At 36.4% G+C, this 22,095-nt stretch overlaps 3 protein-coding genes across 5 annotated transcripts; 1 reads left to right on the top strand and 2 right to left on the bottom strand.

The window, feature by feature from the left end:
* Window positions 1-263: 263 nt before the first annotated feature.
* LOC112765889 (uncharacterized) lies at window positions 264-2,747 on the bottom strand. Its single transcript, XM_025811752.3, has 5 exons — window positions 2,372-2,747; window positions 1,623-1,765; window positions 1,212-1,396; window positions 616-729; window positions 264-524 (listed from the first exon to the last, which is right to left on the bottom strand). The coding sequence occupies exons 1-5, from the start codon at window positions 2,666-2,668 to the stop codon at window positions 397-399; spliced, it is 867 nt and encodes a 288-aa protein (XP_025667537.1). The 5' UTR covers window positions 2,669-2,747; the 3' UTR covers window positions 264-396.
* A 900-nt stretch (window positions 2,748-3,647) lies between these two features.
* LOC112766593 (uncharacterized) lies at window positions 3,648-5,804 on the top strand. Its single transcript, XM_025812493.2, has 2 exons — window positions 3,648-3,947; window positions 4,356-5,804. Exons 1-2 carry the CDS (start codon window positions 3,881-3,883, stop codon window positions 5,663-5,665), a joined length of 1,377 nt encoding a protein of 458 aa, XP_025668278.1. The 5' UTR covers window positions 3,648-3,880; the 3' UTR covers window positions 5,666-5,804.
* Window positions 5,805-6,558: 754 nt separating this feature from the next.
* LOC112764208 (uncharacterized) lies at window positions 6,559-16,595 on the bottom strand. 3 transcript variants are annotated; one of them, XM_025809752.3, is made up of 17 exons: window positions 15,985-16,595; window positions 14,970-15,095; window positions 14,183-14,592; window positions 13,211-13,343; window positions 13,026-13,078; window positions 12,784-12,880; window positions 10,564-11,516; window positions 10,098-10,223; window positions 9,734-9,806; window positions 9,380-9,425; window positions 9,180-9,252; window positions 8,661-8,726; window positions 8,094-8,171; window positions 7,836-8,008; window positions 7,657-7,703; window positions 7,325-7,520; window positions 6,559-7,199 (listed from the first exon to the last, which is right to left on the bottom strand). In XM_025809752.3, exons 3-17 carry the CDS (start codon window positions 14,548-14,550, stop codon window positions 6,841-6,843), a joined length of 2,841 nt encoding a protein of 946 aa, XP_025665537.1. In that variant the 5' UTR covers window positions 14,551-14,592; window positions 14,970-15,095; window positions 15,985-16,595; the 3' UTR covers window positions 6,559-6,840. The 3 variants fall into 3 exon arrangements, with proteins under 3 accessions (XP_025665537.1, XP_025665538.1, XP_025665539.1); XM_025809753.3 differs by having other exon boundaries at window positions 14,970-15,090; window positions 15,985-16,432; XM_025809754.3 differs by lacking the exon at window positions 14,970-15,095 and having other exon boundaries at window positions 15,985-16,383.
* Window positions 16,596-22,095: the final 5,500 nt, after the last annotated feature.

Genomic DNA, 22,095 nt, shown 5'->3' with positions numbered 1-22,095 from the left:
GGGTACAAATGGTCATTTATTCTAAATATTTGGGTTAAGTACGATTTTGGTCTGTAAGGTATAGACCGAAAAAATTTTCATCCCCAACATTTTTTTGCATACAAATTCGTCTCTAAGGTGAATGAATTGGAGTTTTAGTTGTTCCATCAAGCATTAAAATATTGTGTCTTCTTAACAGTGGTTGTGAATGAATTCACTGGAAATGGTTCACAGATCACAGTCCACTTTTATCTGTCAAAACAAAATTGTTAAGCTTCTCAAAATGAGCATGATATCAAAAAAATATATATGGAAGGAGAATATCTTTACAATGAATTCTAGCATAGGAGGGTCACACACCAGACACCAGTAGAGTATAAACTATAAAGTAACATAGTTTCATTAATTCTGAAACTTTCATTTCTTCACAAGAACATAAAGAACAACTCGGTTGCTGCGATAATCAGGATGCCACAGATTTTGATCGATGCGACCAATTCTGAATTTGTTCATTGCAGCTTCTAGGAAGTACTCAAGAATGGCATCTGAAACCAGAAAAGAAAAAAAGATCTGAGAACTCATAATACTTGTGAGGATTAGGATCCAAAAATGAAGTTAAAGGAACAAATCCTTCACCATTTCGAAGTTCGCCAGCCAAGAAGATAGTTGTATTAGGCCCGCAGAGCTGTCCTAGCGTCTCTAGCAGATCCTCAACGGCCCCCTCACTGTAAACAACATCAGATCCAAGCACTGAAAAGAAGACATCAAATAAGTATTGAGTTGATAATCGATTGGTATATTAACTCAAAATCTTGAAACATCTTATGGCACTCTTTATCTTTATATTCTCCAGTGCTCTAATATACCAAAATGGATCTTTCTTAATCATGTCAAAAGCCATAAACCCCTAGCGTTAGGCAAAATTATATATTATGAATTTGGTAACATCTATATTCATAAGACCATGGAGGCATAAGTTGTAAAGAAATTATTACATGATAATAATACCACAAAACAGTTATATTTGCAAATAAATATGTGAGTACTGAGTAGTGATCGATGACAGTATTTTTACCAACAAAAACTTTTAAGTAATGCATGAGACACAGAACACAGATGTTGAACAATAAGGGATACTATAAGAAGGAGAAATGATGGAGATCATGCGGCAACATAAAATGACTGCTATATCCCTACAAGTTTTCTAGTGCCAATAGTTGAATCTTTATTACCATAATCAGGCATGGGCTTAACGAGTTCTGGGTCAGCATCATCTCCCCATATGAGTTCGGTTGCTGTCACAGATCCGCGTAGACAAAATTGTTTCATGTTGGCTTCAATGTTCTTTCTAAGTAGCCTCAGCCTATCGGGCAGATCAGTAAGAATGACTTCACCACCCAAAAGAGCTGCAATGCAACTAAGGAATACAAAATAAGAACAGTTCATTATTATAAACTGAGTAAGAACAATCCGAAAAATCGATACTTCACTGGTTTCTAGACAAGAGTCAACACAAGAGATCATAGTTCTACTTTTGTAGTTCATAAATCTTCGTCAAACAGGTTACAAGCTAATTTAAAAGAAAATAAATGACAAACTATAGCAATTCGGCACCAACAAATTGATAGTAAGAACGTAATTACCCGACCAACCCACAACCAGATCCCAATTCAACAATCTTCTTGCCCTGAAGAACAAGCATCCCAGAATCAACAGAATGCTCTAGAAACTTCCCCAATACAATTCCACTGTCCCACATCACTGATCCAGTTACTCCAGGCGTGCCCTTAAAATCAAAAGTTTAAATAGGTATAACTGTGAGCTTAATTCAACAATAAACAATTCATGGTACATCAATTTCACTAACTAAATAAATTTTAATCAGTAGCTTGAAAAGATAAAAGCTGTTTAAGGAGGCTCCAAGTTTATACACACTGAATCCCAAACCATGAAATATGAAGCAATCCACAAATTAAACTCATGCTATTTAATCTTTTTTCCTGATCAATCTAAAAACTGATATTCCAACCTGGTACACAGTAACATAATAACATCTCAATATTGATTGGCTACTAAATCAAACTATCTGTAAATCACATCATAATCATAGCATAGAAACGTGGATTATGCATGAAGACAGAAGCATAGCTTACAACTAAATTATCAATGAATGAACATCACAATCCACAATAAATTATCATCATCACAAGCTTCAAACTTTAACCGCCAATTATCCCTAACAGAGCATCATACCAAAAGGGTCATCAAATTTGAGCCAAAAATACAAAAGGGTCATCAAGTTAAAACTCATAACCACATAAAAATCAAAGATTTTTCACCAAACAAAATAAATTACAGGGAAGAACACCGAGAGAGAGATGATTAGGGGTACCAATGAAGAAGGAGACTGAAGAATGGAGAGAGAGTGTCCACAAGAGTCGATGGAGAGTTTCAATGAAGACTGAGAAACAAAGGAGTTGGGTTTGGAAAGGGTTGGTTGTTGGATTCCCCATAAAAGCATGATCTCTTCTGCAGCTGATTCCTCTCCATCAACCACCAACCTCACTTCGCCACCATAGGAACCCAACTTCGCCATTGTTGCATCCTCTCTTTCTTCTTCTTCTTCTTCTTCTTTTACTTCTGCTGCTTCATTGCTGGCCATTGTAATTTGTTTGCGCTTTGCACGCATTGCATTTGTTTCCACTTTGCAGTTTCCACTTTCCAGTGTTCCACTTTTCTCCTTTTTTTTTTTGTTTTAGTTTTGGGTCATTGAGAAAAGGCCTTTTTTAATTATTATAAAAAATAAAACCCAGTTAGATGTACAAAAAGAATTAAAAAAGCCTATTGGATCCAAGGAGAAGGAACAATATGGCAAATTGACACATTTCTAGAGTCTAGACCAGAGTTCTGAACGCCAATGAGCCATAATTCACATGGCATTTCTTTCTCTCCCCCACCTCAAAGGTTTTAAGTTCAAATTCTACCAATTACAACCGAGTAAAAAAAAAATCACTAAAAAAAAACCAAGGTTCTGAGTCAAAATAATAATTGTATAATATCCAAAAAGAAAAATAATATATATAGGATAAGGATGTATTTTTCAGAGGATCTGTGTCCCAAAAAACAAAAAAAGAAAAAGATAAGGATGTATTTTTGAAAAATAAAAATTAATGCATCTATCCAAACTATTGCCGGAATGAAAAACTATGTATAGAAATGTATTTTGATCATTCTTTTTTTTTTCGGATTTAATAGACACGTGTTATAGTTGTCAATTAAATTTTTTTTATAAAAATATATAAAGTTTAATTTTAAATATATTTATTATAGGTTTATTAAAATAAAAATTTAAATATTTTATAAATAATCTTAATACTGTAGGGGAACAGCTAAACTCATTTTTCCCTTTATATAACCAAAAAAAAAAGTCATGAAATAAATAAAGAATAAAATAATAAATAAATTTTTAAAATTTATATTTTAGATAAATTAATTTAAAAAATATCAATAAAATTTTTTAAAGTAATAAATATAAATACACTATTTTTAAATTAATTTCTATAATTATTTTTTAAAAAAATTAATCTATTTAAAATATAAATTCTCTAATATTTATTTGTCACTCTATTCCTAAATAAATAAATCCAAGCATGATAATGATTAATGATACACGCTAAAAAGAAGTGATGGGCACTTTGAACAGTTATTGTGGGGAAGGAAAAAATGTGTCCCAACAATCAGTTTAATCTTGGTCAACTCACACTAGTGAATACAAGTATGGTGTGGAGAGTGTGGACAAAAGTTTGATCTATCAGCTTTGTTGTTTCTTTTTTGTTCCAAGTTTGCAGCTGTATTTCACAAGTATGGTGTGCTCACTGCCCACTGCGTTCTTCACTCATCAATGATGTTGCGTTCATCAACAAGAGCTTCTCTGCGCTTCTTTTGGCAGCAATCTCAATCTCAACTTGGTACTCTTTCTCATCCCAAACCCTTTCTTGATGCCACTGATATTGATGCCATCAAGGAGAGGACCCATCTCGTAAATTCTATTAGGAATCTCCAGAACCTTGATTCTGCTCTCCATCTGTTTGACAAAATGCTTTCCATGAACCCCTTGCCATGCGTGAATGACTTTAACTTTTTGTTTAGCTCTATTGTTAAGATGAAGCATTACACAGCTGCCATTTCGTTAATCAAACACTTGTTCTCCTTAGGACTCAAACCTAATATCTATACACTCAGTATTGTTGTCAATTGCCTGTGCCGTTTGAATCACACTCCCTTTGCCTTCTCTGTGGTGGGGATGATGTTCAAAATCGGCTTGGAGCCCAATGTGGTCACATTTAACACAATTGTTAATGGTCTTTGTATTGAAGGAAATGTGGATTATGCTATTTGGTTTGTTGACCACATGGATTACATGGGATATCAACCCGACGCCCACACTTTTGGAGCAATTATAAATAGATTGTGCAAGATGGGCAACACCCCTGCTGCCATTGCCATTTTAAGGAAGACGGAAACAAGAAACTGCAAAGCAAGTGTTGATGTTGGGTGTTATAACGCAATTCTGGATAGTCTTTGCAAGGATGGGCTGGTATCCAATGCTTTGAGTCTATTCTCAGATATGACAATGAAAGGTATACAACCCTGTACTATCACTTACAATCGCTTGATTCAAGGACTGTGTACTTTCAGCAGATGGCAAGAGGCTGCGTCTTTACTCAGCGAGAGGAAACAAAAGGGAATTATGCCCGATACACATACTTTTAATATCTTAATGGATTCTCTTTGTAAACAGGGAAAGATTTCGAGTGCTAGAGCCATACTTGGTCAAATGGTTCGAATGGGAAAGGAGCCTAATGTTGTCACCTATCACTCAATGATTGCTGCTTATTGTTCCGAAAATCAAATGGAGGAGGCCATGAAAGTATTTGATTTGATGGTTCACAAGGGATGCGTACCAAACGTCTACACTTATACTTCATTAATCCATGGGTGGTGCAAGATCAAAAGGATTAATAAGGCTATTTATCTCTTGGATGAAATGATCAATAAAGGTTTAAATCTGAATGTTGTGACTTGGAATACTCTTATCCAAGGATTTTGCAAAGTGGGTAAACCGTTAGCTGCTAAAGAATTGTTTTTTACAATGCACAAATTTGGTCAATATCCTGATCTATGCAGCTGTGCCATTATATTGGATGGCCTATTCAAATGTCATTTGTCTTTTGATGCAATATCATTATTTAGAGAAATGGAGAAGAATAATTTGGATCTTAATATTGAAACTTACAATGTGGTGCTTCGTGGGATGTGCCATGCCGGAAAACTTAATGATGCACTAGAACTCTTCTCTTGTCTGCCAGCAAAAGGCTTGAAACCTGATGTATATACTTATACAATAATGATCCAAGGTCTATGTAGTGAAGGACTTCTGATTGATGCTGAAGAGTTGCTGATGAATATGGAAGAGGATGGCTGCCTGCCCAATTCCTGCACATATAATGTCTTCATCCAAGGATTACTACGACGAAATACTGTTCTGAAGTCAATAAAATATTTTCAGATTATGAAAGACAAAGGTTTTGCAGCAGATGCTACAACCGTGGAATTGCTTGTAGATTACCTCTCTACGCACAAAGGAGAGAATGCTTTTCAAGAATTTGTGCAGAAAATTGTTTGAATATATCAATATGACCTCTCAGTTCTTTATTTGAATTGAGGTTTCGATGTTTGTGTAGAAACTGATACTTCCATGCTGCTTTTTGTTTTCAAATTGGACCCAGCAGAGCAAGAATCTCCTTCTTGAGAAGGTTATGCAATGTATTATTCCAGTCATCTACTAAAAAATTAAGAGTATAATATATCAACTATGGCAAAAAAGAAAAGTCATTGAAAGTAAAAAAGATCATTCAACAGTGTGTCCTGATTGCCCTTTACCAAATGTTTACAAAATTTTATGGCAAGAAACAAAATTACCACATTAAAGTTTAAAGATTCATTCAAAATTGTATTTTCCATCTTATTGTACACTTAAATAGTATCACTTCGTCTTGTTCTCTTTCAGCCTTAATACTAATGCTTCATACATGAAGCTTATCATGCCATCTTCGTTACGCAATATAATAACACAATGTTCTAAACGAAATAAAACTTTCTATAATAAAACTAAATAACTTGGAATGAACAAAGTGATTTTCCATCAAAAGTATCATTTGTCATTGTCGTCTTCATATTCAAAACTAGCACATGCCAAGCCCAGAAATCCGCCACCAGCAGTGTTATCATTGTTAGGCTTTTCTTTCGCTTCTATGCTGCTTTTTGTTTTCAAATTGGACACAGCAGAGCAAGAATCTCCTTCTTGAGAAGGTTATGCATATTATTCTTAAACTTTATTCATGTGGATTTTTATGAATATTTGTATATAATATTTTTTTGGTGACATATTTGTACATAATATAGTATTATTAATATATTTTTAAAATTAGATTAAATAATTCTATTAGAAAATGTTATATTAAATAATTTAAAATTACTTTATATTTTAAGACAAAAGAGTAGGTATTTGCGGTGCGATTTGGATCAAAAACTCATTAACACTAATTTTATTTGCGGTACAATTTGAAATGGATCGGATATTTTTACCCATCCAATTACAAGTGGTTTCGATTGGATTGGATATATTGGATATTTCGTTCAATCTGGTCATAAATCATAATTAACTAAGCAGGGCAAATTCTTTATCCCGCATGGCTACCCTACTATATATTATTCCCTAATTTTCTCTACTGTTAATGTATTCTAAATTTACAACTACTATTCACATTTAAGTATTCAAATTTTAAGTGAAACATGCTGTCACCTCTTCAAGGCCCATCTCCGATCAATATCAGTGTAAACAAACTCCTGACAACGTACAATTCCACTGGCTCCACCAAAGCACAACCATCTCTCACTACCCTTGTTCATGTTCCATCTCACCCTATGCAAAGCTACCATTTTGGAAGGAAAGACTTCTGGTATATTACCAAAATCTGCCTTCTCAGTATCATCCCCGAGATTACTTGCCGACGCATCATCTTTGCTAACAAGAGAATTACTTTCTGCTGGTTTTTTCTTGTCACTACCAGTCAGTTTTCGTCTTTTAGGCTGCTTCACAGAAGACAATGCTTCCTCAGATTCCGATGCCATACCCAAATCGTCATCACCACAGAGCGCTACCACAACAAATTGAAGAATTGGTAAATATTCTTGAGAAATTATTGCAGAAAATCAGATAAGTATAGCATCAAATTTACAAAGGCAAACCAAAAATTTGAGAATCAAGCCTTCGCCATCTCACCGGTTGCACGTTTTCTCAGCAAGTCTCGAAAAGATTGAGCATGCCGAACCCTTTCAATGGACCTCTTTAATGGAAAGGGACCAGTTGAAACTGAACTATTGATCACAAGAGTTGAGTCCTCCTCAGTTACTGACCCACAGAGGAAGAATGGAACACTATGGTGTGAATCACCTATTTCTACTGCTTTAGTCGTAAGCTGACATTAAAAAACATAGGTAAGAAATGGGCAGAAGGGCAAAGAAAATCAATTTGTATAAAGCATTAGTCAAGAACTGCTACAAATTTGAGGAATACCATCATGTTTGAGGAATATCCAACAAAATGTTACTCACCTGAAAACGGAAGACAGTACCATCTGCACCACAGTATGCAACCATGCCTGGCACAACATGATAATTAGAGACAACACATTATTTAAGTAGTTCATCATGATATTTAGATAACTTAGAGAGTCACAAATTACCATTAACTGATAGCTTGTTTGCAAAGAATATAACCACTAAAAAGGTACCTGTGTTACGTGACACTTGAACATTCCATATGGCAGAAGATGAGAGTGAATAAGTGTGCAACCAGGGTTGTCTTTTCCCATTGTACGTTTTTCCATTTACAGGGAATTCATTTGCAACCTTCACCAAGCTAATGGTTTTCATTGTCCCATCTTCAAAGGACATAATGATGCAACTATAAAACATAAACAAAACAACTCTAGGTTAATCATCATGATGAGGTCATACAGCAATTCTGTCCTGTCGAAATTATGCATTACCTTGGCTTTGGCAACCAATCCAGACTATATATGTTTCTTGGCACAGGTTGCATACTCCTCAAAGGACGAAATGGATTACTACAAACACATTTTTACTAATAAATCAGAACACTGAACTAGGTTTTTACACAAATCTAGCTAAAGACCGTTTGTAGCGAGATATGCGCCTTGACATAATGAGATGTCAATATTCATCCTTTCTACCCAAGGAGAGAACTAATTACTCATGCACACGCAGATACAAAAAGAAATCGCAATTAATGTGCCATTTGAAGAGTGTTCACCAGTTTGCCAATCTTAGATAAGTTTTACAACGTATAATATAATTGCCCCAATATTTGGAAACAATATCCTCTATACAGAAAATTATATTCTAAGATGAAGGTGATATAAACGATTAAAAGACAGAAATTTAGAATAAACCTAAAATTAAATAAAATCTGGTCAAGGAATCAAGAAAGGAAAATTTTCATGAGAAAAGGTATTGTGCTTCTAGTGCATTGAATGCGTCAAAAGTTACAAAGTAGACAAAAAAAAAAAACAAAAAGGAAAAGAAAAAGCACTAACCGCAGGTCCCAAAACTTAAGGCCTTCATGTCCAGCAGTAACTATTATATTGAAACTCTCAGGATCACTAAAATAAAACAACAAAAAACAAGATACAATAAAATTGCTTATCCTGATCAACATTACACAGGTAAACAATGAATAAGGCAGACTTACAAACCATACTATTAGACTTTCATCAAGAAGAAAAGGGGACAGTTACATGAATGAAATCAGTTGTCTGAGCACAGTAAATGAAAAAGGAAAATTCCACAACAATTTCAAAAGCCCACGAACACAATAAGTTTCATAAACTATGTAAATAACTAGATTATATTAGGTTGAAGCTGGAAATCAATTAGAATCTTGTCAGTTTAACAAAATGGGAAAATACAGAGGTGAAAATAAAAATATAGAACAAATATTCAATTATAGTCTTTTAATTCTTCCAAATCCTATAAAGACACAACATAGCAACAGAAAAATGTTAAATGCAATTAAATAACATGTCTTTATTGAATTGGTTTCAATCATTACTAACCCTTCAAACGGTGCCCAGGCGATGGCTCTAATAGGAGCTGCATCTCCCCTGAAACAAAGCACAGGCTTTGTATCTGCATATAAAAAATTGGGTCAGTGGAATAATTATTGTCTAGTGAATCTGATGACTTTGTTTTTCAACACAGGTACCTTCCCTAAGAACGAAATATGTAAACATGAGTATGGCAACAAAAACATTACCATCACATTTAGATGAAGTCTTTATAGAGAATTTCCACAAAGCAACCTAAATATAAAGCAAAATACATTAGCAGATATACTTTATAAAGAGTATTGGGATGACAAGATACTTATGTTTGAACTGAACAATGATGGTGAGAAACAAATTTAACAATAAATACAAAATTACAAAAATATATAATAAATAAGGGTAATATTATCAAAATGAATTCTCTTTATCCCTCCCAATAAAACATCATGAATGAATTTTTTTCTTAATCTTACAAACCTACTATGAAAAAATAAAACAAAATAAAATAAAATAATGAAGAAGCGAAGAACGGAAAATAGAAGAATAGTTAACAAAAATTATACCATTCCATCATGGCAGCCCACAAGTAAATAGTCATGAGGGGGCATGACAGACCACTCCACTGTCAACGGAATGCTGTGATATCAAACAATGGATGAAATTAAATCAGTGACTAGGCTAAAAGGAAACTTATAATTACCGGCATCAAGCAAGTTCAACTACCTTAGGCAGCACGGCATGAATGTTTTAAATTGAAGCACTTTTTTAAAATGTGCTCACTTCCAATTTACTTATCCAATAATCAGCCAAGTTAAAATTAAATATGTTAATTTATTTTGCCCCTCAGTGATTGAATTCGTACAATTTTTCCCCTAAAAGGAACAAGTTAAGTAACACCATAAAAAGAGAAAGAAGAAGGAAGCATGCCTTTGTTTTCCACCATGCTTCAACATTGAGCATTTAAATACAGGTGCCAATTTTATAAAACGAGGATCAGTGCCCTCCCTATGCTTATAAATCTCCCTCAACACACGAGGAAGAGGAACCTCCCACCTGCAATTGAAACTTGACATGTTGATAAGGCAACAATAACAAGGAGCATCCCATAAAAGAGTTGTGAAAATATCTGATACAAAGAGATTTAATGTCAAAAGGAAATAGCATAACATATGAGAAGAGATGAATAACCATATAGAATAGAGTTGAACAACTCCAAACATAAATTACACCCCGATTTTGATATTTCTAATCTAAATTAAATTTCAGGATAGGGGGCTGTGCTATTCTACAAATTGCATCTGAATTATGAAAAATATCCAAATTTTCAACTACCTGTAAAATTTTTAAACAAGAACAATGATATCAATAGGAGATGAGGCATCAGATATCTTACACTTCTAGAGATCCATTGCCCAACAAGACAGCAAGATAGCCCATTCGGTGTTTGCTTACTGGGTCATACATGTTGCGCGGTTGCCATTTCACATCCCATGCCACCTTTCCATTATGAGCTAGGCAAGACACAAGTTTTGGCATAGTCACATTCCCTGAAATAGAATTAGGGGCGACTACATTACCCATTGCAGAGCTGCCATGAGGTTGACTTGAGTCATTCTCAACCTGTGTCAATAGTGCCGCATCTTCGTTGCATCCCACATCCCTATGGTTAGCTTTCAACCTACTACTTTTAACATGAGTTTCCAAGACAGTATTGCATGCAGAAGCAGCTTTCTTGGTTTGTTTCTGCTTTGCAACTGAACACTGTTGCAAGGCTGATTCATTGCGATTTCCATCAGCTGCACCTGAAAAATTTATTTCAGCTGAATCTTCTGGAACCTGAACTGCAAGAGCTTGCACAGCTTGATTCTCAGAATTTGAAGAACATACAGTAGCTTCTTTTGAACTCTTTTTAGGCCTTCCTCTAGGCCTCTTTATTTGTGCTGATTTTTCACTTGAGGCCTCAATTATTTTATGTCCTCTTCTACTCATGTCAATGATAGGTAATATTTCTTCATTGTTCCAACAAACCCCATCCGAAGCAGGAAGCTCAGAAGAACTTTCTGGAAACTGAACATCTAGGGCTGGTATGTACTGGGGGGTTTCACTATTTGTGTTATCAATTACTTTTCCTTTGGGATTCTTTCTAGGTCTTCCTCTAGGCCTCGTCACCTTTGTTGACTTGTCTTTTTTAGGTCTTTTTTTCCCCTTATTTGTTAAATAACATTTTTCTTCATCCTGCTCGCGGATATTTAGAAGACACCATATTTGTATAACACCTCTACCAGTCAGTGGGGCACCCATCTTGTGGTAAGAAGAACCAGGTGGATGAGTAGCAACAGCAACAAACTAATACAGAATAAAAAATTGTCACCCAATATACAATATGTCAAGGTTATAAAAAAGTACAAAAATTATATCCTAAATTCCTAATAACTTCTTAGAAGAGCAAAGCTCATGCAAGTGCCGACTAACATCCAAGAAAGTAGTAACATAATAATTCCAAATACTTATCTGTATCAAGTATAACAATATAACATATGATAGTGCAATGCATTAAAAAGCTTTGTCAATTGCACTGCTATGATGGAAGACATGTTACTCCTTTCATCCATCTATTTCATAAATCTAGTTGACGGAAAACACATGGTTAGTATCGCAATAAATACAATACAAATCGCTGGAATTATCAAAATCACGCCTGAATCGCTTGATTCACATCTGAATCACTTGAATAGCAATTAATATTGCAATTTGCAAACTGATGATTCAGGAACTGGCTGGGTTCCGGGAGTTTTAGGTCAGGTCAAACGCGTCCCAGTTTGCAAAAAATTATTTTTTTCGCTCCTTTTTTTTTCAATCAAAGCCACAATTGCAGCCGACTCTTTACCTCTTCAGTTCCAATTTTATATAAGTGTTTAAAATCGAGGGAAAAAACAACTGTAAATTTCTTCCTTGCGGCGTTCTGCAACTGCAAGCACACAGGCATCATTCTTCTGCAAGTGAAGCACCATTCACTCGGCCTCAGATGCGTTATTATTTGTTTTATTGAATCTTTGACTTCTTTTCTTTATATTATTTAATATCTAATGACTTGTGGAATTGTTTCTTGTCATTATTTTATTGTTGGAGGGCAATATGTTATGTTTGATATTGTTTTGCCTTATGCCTAGTACTTCGCTTGCTGTGTATTGATCATTTTGAAAATTGAATTGCAAAACTTATCCATAGTTTAATTACTTTCTGGTCATTTTTATTTCTGGATATTATTATGAGACATGAATTATATGGTTATTTAAAGGTTTAATTTTATTTATTATTGTTGTTTATATCTTATGATACACAATAGAATACGATATGATATACGATACAGAAAATTGATGTTTTGATACACGATACGTATCCCTATTTAATAATCTGGGATGGGAAACCTCTCCCATCCCATGAGACTTCAAATAGACAATGAACCTTGACATGTTAGATGTCAAAACCAACAAATAGACAGAGTACACCATTTAGCTCATGTTCAAACTTCAAAAACTTCCCCATACAATAGTAAGCCAATAAAAAGTAGCTAAATAGATGGCTTGAAAGGCGGGAGAGAGAAACCAAGTACCTCACATTTAGCTGAACAATCAGGCCTTTCATCTATCCAAGGACACCAATCTAACGCCCATACAGGGCCTCCAACACACATCACAAAGTCTCTGCATCTACAGCATTTGAAGTGTTTGGCCAAGTTAAATGATGAGTAGCAATGGAATACAATAATTTGTCAGGAACTTCAAAGTGGGCAGTAATGCCCATACTGATGTCAATGGACCAAAAGACCACAGATAGGCAACATACTAGTGATACCTGGATTCCTGCAATTTGGTATCCACGGGATGCTCTTTGCTTTGCACATCACACTAAGAACGATACACAAAAAGATAATGAATTGTTTGCAACACAACACCTGTAACATTGTTACTAATCAAGAAGAATTTTGATAAGATGAGCTCTGAAGAGGAAACAAATAAAAGGATACAAACAGCTTATACCTGGGGAACAGTGGCTGATGAGAACTGAGGCAATGTTATGGCTCCAGCATCTTTTTCCTCAGAGCTCTGACATCTCTCAGTTATGTAACCAAACCTAATGCTTTTTGGTGGATACCTAAAATCTCTCCATTCTCTACACATTTGAAAAACAAACAAGCTAAGAACTACTTATTTTCATTCAAATTAACACATCCAAACAAACTCTGACTATCAAGCTGTTTTCAGCATCTACATCACTATTTTCTATTCTCGGGATATCTCTATCTAAAGTAAGTTCAAAACAATTTACATGCATTTCAAAAGAAATCTTGTATTGCCATTTGTTTCAACTTCTTTTTGACTGAAAATAGTGATCACTTTTACCAAAACAAATAAAAATTTTTTAGAAAATATTTATCTTAACCACTTAACTTCAACTCTTGTTATTTCAAAAATTTAAAAGTTTCTGAAACATTCTTTAAAGCAAAAGATGAAATAATTAACTTCTCTTAAACTGAAAAGTGATTCCTTTAGTAGTTAAAAATCACTTTGTCCAAAACAAATTTAAATAATAAAAAATAAATATAGAAGCTAAAACAAGTGCACCTAAATATTCTACAAGCACATACAAAATTATTGTTTCCTTATAAAATGTACCCTATTATGATTATAAATATTGAGATTATGTGTACATGTTTATAGCTAGAGTTGTAGCTGAAACATCACCAAATAACTACCTCTAATGGCTCAAGTAACTAACTCTAACAAGCACTAAGATAGGTGACTCAGCTACAAATGAGAACTCAGCTATTCACTAAGACGCTCTTAACATTATCAATGGGTATAACTTCAATCTAGAAGCAACTCAAAACAGTTTCTATCTGATTCATATGCAATTAAAATAAACATACCTCTAATAATATTATAATAATTATAAAGTTTAAACATATTACAACAAATTCTATTTATTTTTCAAAAATTGAAATTAAGTACCTTAAAAATGTGAGGGAGGAAGAGAATCTCTGAACCTCACTGTGATGAAAATCAGTATTCTGATCTTCCCCGCATAGTGCTGCAATGTCATCAATGTATCTGAAGAAATTCTCAGCAGAATAGTCAAACGAAGAAACCCTAATCCCGCTACTAGTAGTAGCATTATTACTAGCGCCAACATCGTTACCACTGCCATTGTCAATGCCTACAGCTGTAGCAGTAGCACCAGCATCAGCACCATTGTTTGCCGGTGCAGAATCTTCTGGAACATTTCCATCCTTCTTTGGTTTTGTTTTCATGTTCTTCTTAGTGTTCTTCTTTCCTTTGAGGCCAAAAAGTTCAGCGATGCAAAGCTCTTCTGCTTCCATTCCCTCAAATTTTAGAGAGACTTGAACTCTAAACGTGTTCCCCTGTTGTTGTTAACATAGTTACTAGGTAACCCAGTCATTATTAAATAAATATACAAAAGTATAAAAACACCAAAGGCCAACATCTACTAAAATAACACCAAAAAGCCAACATCTACTAAAATATAAAGGTATGTAAATAAGGTAGGGAACAGGAGTTCAAGGAGCCATCTCAAGCAGGGAAGGGCGGGAACACCAAAACAGAAGGAATACTGTAGCAAAATAAGTAATATATAGCACACACCAAAAAAAATGAAAAATTAGCTAAGGCCAAGCCATGTGAAGGATAACAAAATAAACAGTAGTAATTGAAGAATTGGACATTAGCCCAGAGCACCAGCAAGTTATTGAAGACATGTACTCTATTTGCAATGGTATACCCCTTGATTGGAGCAATCTATCCTTGTACAACTTTTGTGAGATAGGACAAGAGAAACCAATCTGAAAATTAGCAAGTTGGATCCCACCCAGCAACAGTTATATATGAGCAATCTGCCAAATCTGCTCTGAAAAGAGAAATATAGAGACAGACAGAGTCAAGGGCTGATAAAAAGCATAGGAAGGTTCCAGATTGGATGAAGCATTACATGTTCTCAAGATAAAGAGACAATCAATCAATCAATTCCAGCTCTAAAGCATCACCAACCCTTAATTCTATTTATTAACAACTCATGAATCAAAGAAACTAAAACAAACTGCACCAAAGTCTTAGCAAGACAAAACCAATTCATATATGATCAAGCCGGTTTCTTCACAATATTCATTGTATTTTAACAGCATTGCCAATTTCAAAAATACTTAATTTATCTTATGTAGTCGCCACAAACAATTACTGAATTATCATTGAGACATTTTATCAAGCACATGGTGTGCGTCATTTGTATATGAAGTGTGCATGACACACAAAATGAACTAAACTATCAAAAATCAATTCACTAACAATTCATTGGGACGAGTGGAACAAAAATTGTACCAAGACATAGGCAATTCATATATGAAAATCATAATAAAAGTTCTTTAAAAAAAATGAAAAAGTTGAATGTACCCAAAACCAACACAAGCTTTAATTATTGGCTGCCCATGTTTATTTTATAGGATTTGTCTGCATCTGATTCGCTTTACTCATTTTTTTCCCCTACCAAATCCAAATATATTTCCTTCTAAACTTCCTATTTAATTTAATTTAATTTAATAACAGTAGTAATATCCATACTTGATACTTCAACTACTACTTGATATTTTGACTTTCATTAACACTATATTCTTGATTTCTTTCACATTTAACTTAGACACTAGATTACCATCTATCTATTTATAATATAGAAAAATTATCACGTATGGCACTGTAGACAAGTAGCAACAATGCATCAGTAAACAGCAATTGGTAAACATTACCTGAATCGATGGCTCGGGCTCCTTTATTTACTTGAATCGGTGGCTGGGTGGGAGACTGGGAGAGGAGGTGCTGTGTTGAACTGTTGATCGTGCTGGGTCAGTGGGTGCTGTGTTGAACTGTTGAGACTGGGTAGTGGTGGCGTGGTGCTGGCCTGCTGGTGCTGGGTCAGTGGGTGCTGGCCTGTTGTGCGACGGCTTCGTGTTCGTGGTGCACCGGCGGTGGGGGATCTCTGCTCTGTCCGCGAAGAGGAAGGCTTCGGCGTTGGGACTTGGGAGGAAAGCTTCGAGGTGGTGGGAGGAACGGGGGTGCCGCTGCCGCCGGCCTCGAGGCTCAAGGACGTGGGTGGCTCTGTGGCTGGGTGCGCAGAGGGCGAGATTTGGAGAAGAGAGAGCTAGGTTAGGTTTCGACTGGGGGTTAGGGACGCGCACTCGCGCAGCAGTAGCACTCAAACCGGTTCGGTTCGATTCGGTTGGAATTTTCATGGTCAGAACTGAAAACCAAACTGAACTGCAACAGACAGCAAAACAAGTTTTTTCGGTTTGTTCGGTTTTCGGTTATTTCAGTTCGTCTCGTCAGTTTAGTTCGGTCCAGATCAGTTTTGAACACCCCTAACATGAACTCTGCCGAACTAATCCAAACTTCACCTGAAATAATTAAAACAATAGAGCGACTCAAAGTAGCATCCAAATAGGTTTCAGACACTAAAATCTCAATAAGACTCAATAAATTCATATCTAAAATAATAAGAAAATAAAGAAAAGATTCTCACGCATCATCACCTCACCGTAGCCATTCGCAAAGTGGAGTCTCGATCTTTTCGGACCATTCCCTCAAGCTCTAGGACAAGTAAAATACCTCATAGTAGGAATTGACTATTTTACTAAATGGATTGAGGCGGAACCATTAGCGACCATCACAGCCCAACAAAGTCAAAAATTTCTTTATAAGAACATTGTTATAAGGTTTGGAGTCCCCCACTCCATTACCACAGACAATAAAACTCAATTCACCGACTCAACCTTTAAAAACTTGGTGACTAACCTGAAGATCAAGCACCAATTCTCATCGGTAGAACACTCTCAAGCCAACGGTCAAGCTAAAGCAGCAAATAAAGTAGTATTGGCTGGGTTGAAGCGCTGACTATAAGACGCGAAGGAAGCATGGGCAGACGAGCTTCCTCAAGTTATGTGGGCATATCGGACAACTCCTCATTCAACAACTGGGGAGTCACTTTTCCGACTTGCTTACTTCATAGAAACCATGATTCCTATAGAAATCGCTGAAGAATCTCCAAGAGTTACATTCTATAATGAAGTGGTCAATATCCAAGCACAAAACGAAGAACTCGACCTTCTCTCAGAAGTTCGAGAACAAGCTCGGATCAAAGAAGAATCATTAAAGCAAAGGATGACTTTAAGGTACAACCAGAAGGTAATCAAGAGAAGCTTTGTCCTCAACGACCTTATATTGATCCAAAAAGACATCGGAGTTCAAAAATCGGGAGAGAAAAAGCTGGCAACAAACTGAAAGGGGCCTTACAAGGTCAACGAGGTCTTAAGAAAGGGTTACTATAAGGTATCCGACTTACAAGAAAACGAACTCCCGAGATCGTGGCACGCATGTAACTTAAAAAGTTATTATAGTTAGGGAAGCGAACCTTGCTCCCTAATATACTCTTTTTTCCGACTTCATATTTTTTTCCGAAAAAAGTTTTCTTGAAGGGGGTTTTAATGAGGCATCACAGCAAGGGTTAGTACCGAAGACTGCCTTTAGTACCGAAGTCTAAGACCTTATATTGATCATGAGAAAATCTTTAGCAGTGAACTTATGTAAACCCTATTTTTCTTTTCAATAATAAAATACCTATTCTACTAGATTTTCCATCCTCAAATGCATTAATTTAAGCTCGAAAAATCGCAAAAGTTGTTGATCGACCTGTATGGTCGGCAAGATGAAGCAACGAGGTACAAATTAATAAGAACTTATGTAATCAATTCGTGAAACCAACCTCAAAATTAAATCGAAACAAAAATGAAAAGTAAAAGTAACTTGGCAAAGTTTGATTACACGAAGTCAGAACTTACAAAGGAAAATGCAATATTTCGTATATGCAAATTTTTCAACTAAACAGCTGTATAAGCTAAGATATATTTCAAAAAAAGAAGCAAAAAAACCTAAAATCATTATCAAAGTGAAGAAAGGTTTTTAACAAAATTCTAAAGTTGTTTAAAATACAACTATGGCAAAACAAAAATTGTTTAAAACTAACTACTACAAAGACCCACAGATCGGGCCATTCAAGAGCTACGAAAACAAAGTTTACAAAGGATTAAGTTGTTCCCCTATGACAGCATCCTCGACGTGAACGGAGGAAGTCGGATCGTATTCAGAGACTGGCACGGCGGGAATTGGATGAGTTGGAGAAGGAAGGAGTTTGCCACCAACGGGCTCGCCTCCGGGTTGAAGCTCGGGATCCTGGGAAGTCTGACTGACTTGTGCCGCCAAAGCCTTCATGTCGAGCAAAGAGGTATCATCATCATCATCGGGAGCAGGAATGATCTTTCCATCTACCACTATGTTATCCGGGCTAATCAGGGAAAGGTCCACCTCGGGAGCAATAACTTGGAACTGGGCCTTCAGATTTGCAACCATCTCGTCCATGCCTTCGGCCACATACTCCTCGAGCTCCACATATTTATCCCAGGCTTTAGTAATTTCATCCACAAGATCAGGCTTCTCCCCAAAGACACGGGTATAACTTTCCTCAGCTTTCTTTTTCAAACCCTCCGACATGGCCAAAGCAGCCTCCGCCTGTTTGATTTTGGCCTGAGCTTTACCAAGGTCAGAGAGCAGTGCATCCCTCTCCTCTTCGAGCTCTTTTTTGGTCTCCTTCAACAAGGCTACCTCGGCCTCTGAGGGGGAGTCTTCTCCAACTCCCTGGCCAAGGTTGCAAATATACCCGCTGTCCAAACTCCACCTCGGGCCAAGAGCTGCAGGTGAATTTTAATGGCCACATCATCCATGCTAATATAGCTATGAGGAAGGATGTGCTTTTCACTCCACGCAAGGTGGTCAAAGCCCTGCTCGTATATGCTCCCCGACTCCGAGGTCTTGTGCCTCTTAGGATTTGGTTCGTCAGTAATAGGGGGAGGCCGAGTTACTTATTCGGTCGGGCAGGGAGGAGGAGTAGATTGAGAGGTCAGGTCAGGAATAATCTTCTAAGAAGATGAAGGGCCTAAGTCCGACTTCGCAGGCGAGGACAGGACGGCGAGGTCACTAGCTTCTTTCAGTTAAATGTTTCGCGCAACAACGTTCTTTCTAGTAGAACGGAGCATCTTCATGGCAGCTGACTTAGGAGCCATCCTTTCTGCAACATCCAAATAAAGGAACATCAGTCATCAAAGCAAATTTACAAGTAGAATCTATAAAAGGAAGAGGAAACTACCTAGCTCGGACTGAAGTTGGCTCGGGTTCCATAAATACCTCTTGTGTCCAGATAAGGAGCTCGGCCCCAGAACTCCTGAAACACCCCGACCACACTCAACTCTACCTCATCTAAATCATCCAACTTATACTTAACTATCACGAGGATGTCTTCCCAATACAAAGGAAAGACGGGTTCATCCTCATCGTTCAAGAAAAAAGGTCGGATACCCTCAACAGCTCAAACCTTAAAAAAGTAATTTTTGAAGTCATGAAAGGACTCATCATAGATAGCAAATACTTTTCTACCCTAGATAGCACAAAAAGACAACCAACCTAGTTTTTTAGAACTAAAGGGTTTGGTGAGGACAAATAGGTAAAAGAAGACATTAAGAGAAGGTCGGACATCTAGTTCCCGACAAAGAAGTTGATATATTTTCAAGAAACTCCAAGAATTAGGATGCAATTAGGTAGGGACAACGTTGCAGAATCTAAGGACCTCGACTCAAACTCAGAAAAAGGGAAGGTAACCCCTAACTTTGTGAAAAAACAATCATAGACATATATGAAATGTCGTTCCGACCTATCAAGTTGGGGGAAGCAGACTCTCTCCTCAGGGTCGACAATAACAATCTCATAGTTTCTCTTATTCCTTCGACTAAAACATAGCCTATGATGCCTATGAAAGGCATCGGAATATTCATTATCAACAATAGGGACATAGGTAAGAACATATAACTTTACCCATTCCAAGTCGGACGAAACCTTAGTCGACATACTATGAACTAATGAACGAGACATACAAGCTACACCTACAACACAATAAAATAAAAATAATTACTACAAATCGAGCAAAGCAAGTTAAGTAATTAGAAGGTCGGGTCAATATCACAGGTCGACGCTGACTTCCCAGACGTGAACAACAGCAGCACAGGCATTTGCAAAATCTAAAAGAGGTCGGGCCGACATTAGGAAACCTTCCTAGAACACAAATAAATATGCGATACCTCCAACACATAGAAATGAAGTCACCTTCTATATGAAAATGGTATCATTGGGGGGCATCATAGAACCCCACGAACAGGGCCACAGCAACAGCGAAAGGAAAAATCAAAACCACAATGGCAGTGAAAAGTGAAAAATTTTTCAACTTTTTTTCAAAAACCCAAAATCAGATTTTCAAGAACGCAAAACTCCAGAGTTAGAATGACAATCACAAGCAACATTTTACAACTACCACTCTTTCACATATGCCAGAATACATAAAAACAAGAAAATATATAAAAGAGTACTAACCTCGAAGAAGCACGAAGACTGAAGGGCACGATTAAGTGGCAAAAACACAAACGGTCTTCCCATAAAGCGCGAATGAAATCCTGTAAAGAGGGTTCAAGATGGAAAAATCTCGAATGATGGGGCAATGAACAAAGAAAGTGAAAGAAGGAGAGAAAGCGAATGTTTTAGAAACAGAAAAAGAAAGAAGAGGGAGAAAGTGATGTATTTATAAGACACAAGAGGCAAAAGAGACATTTCAACCCTCCTTAAATGTCGTGCACGAATCTCAAGGAAACTACCGCATAACGTACACCATATCATTAAGCTACACAATGTTTCAAAAATTGTGAAACACGTCGAGTACCTGACCTCTTGAAGGCGGCGTACCCGACAAAGGAAATTGAAGCCACGAATGCTCGAGCCCGACCTTGTAAAAGCTCGGACTCAAGCATGGGAACTGTTCATATCCTGAAGCCAAAACATAAAGCCATGTCCAATAAGGATAAAGGCTCACCCAAAAAGGGTGGCCCCTTCTATTTGCCCGACCATATAAGAGGTCAGACACGATAAGGGAGGTCCAGCCCTACTTATCTGAATAAATAACTACCTCCCTAAATATTTCCTACTATCTCTACCTCATCTAGAAGGTAGATCCCAACAAACTTCTAAGATAAAAGAAATGGTTTTCCACTAACAAAGGTGGAACTACTCCAAAAGGTAGTTATATATTCTATTATAAATACACTGACACCCCTCATGTATATTCAAGTCTCAATCTACTAAAAAATTTGTTCAAAGCCCTTGCTAACTTAAGCATCGGAGTCTCTTGCAGGTACCACCCCCTCTTCTTCATAAGGAACTCGAACGGCGGTACCTCGACATCAGAACAAGTCGGACACTGCCTTGGAAGGAGTCTGGACTGCACGTTCAGACCCAAATCACCGTTTCAGGTAACTCTCAGAACACCTAGTATGGTTGAATAATTGTTTTAAAAAATTTTAAAAAGATGTAGGAAGAATTGGATAAACAAAAGGTTTGAATTTATTTATTTTTCTCTTGTTTGGTAAACTTTCCTGCATAAGTCTTCTAAAGCTAAATAGATAATGGAAGTTGTTGACCTCTGTAATAATGCTTGTTGAAAGCATCAAAACATTTCTGTTTACTTATTTTATCCTAGCTTGTAACTTTTTATAAAGGATTTGGATCCAGTTAACTAAAATAAATGAATATAGGATTTGGATATTGCCATGTTATGATGGAAGATATATACATAAATAGCTTCCTGAGAATTTTAAAAGGGACTCCAATGTATTTAATGAGTGTGTCTCTATGGCATATTATAGAAATCGGTGCAACAATTGAATTGTTTTACTGATAAGCTTCAGTATTTTTCGCTGTGTAGTTAGTTTTTG

This window comes from Arachis hypogaea, chromosome 17, assembly GCF_003086295.3.
Source record: "Arachis hypogaea cultivar Tifrunner chromosome 17, arahy.Tifrunner.gnm2.J5K5, whole genome shotgun sequence".
Lineage (NCBI taxonomy): Eukaryota > Viridiplantae > Streptophyta > Magnoliopsida > Fabales > Fabaceae > Arachis > Arachis hypogaea.
This window is presented reverse-complemented; position numbering and strand designations above follow the sequence as displayed.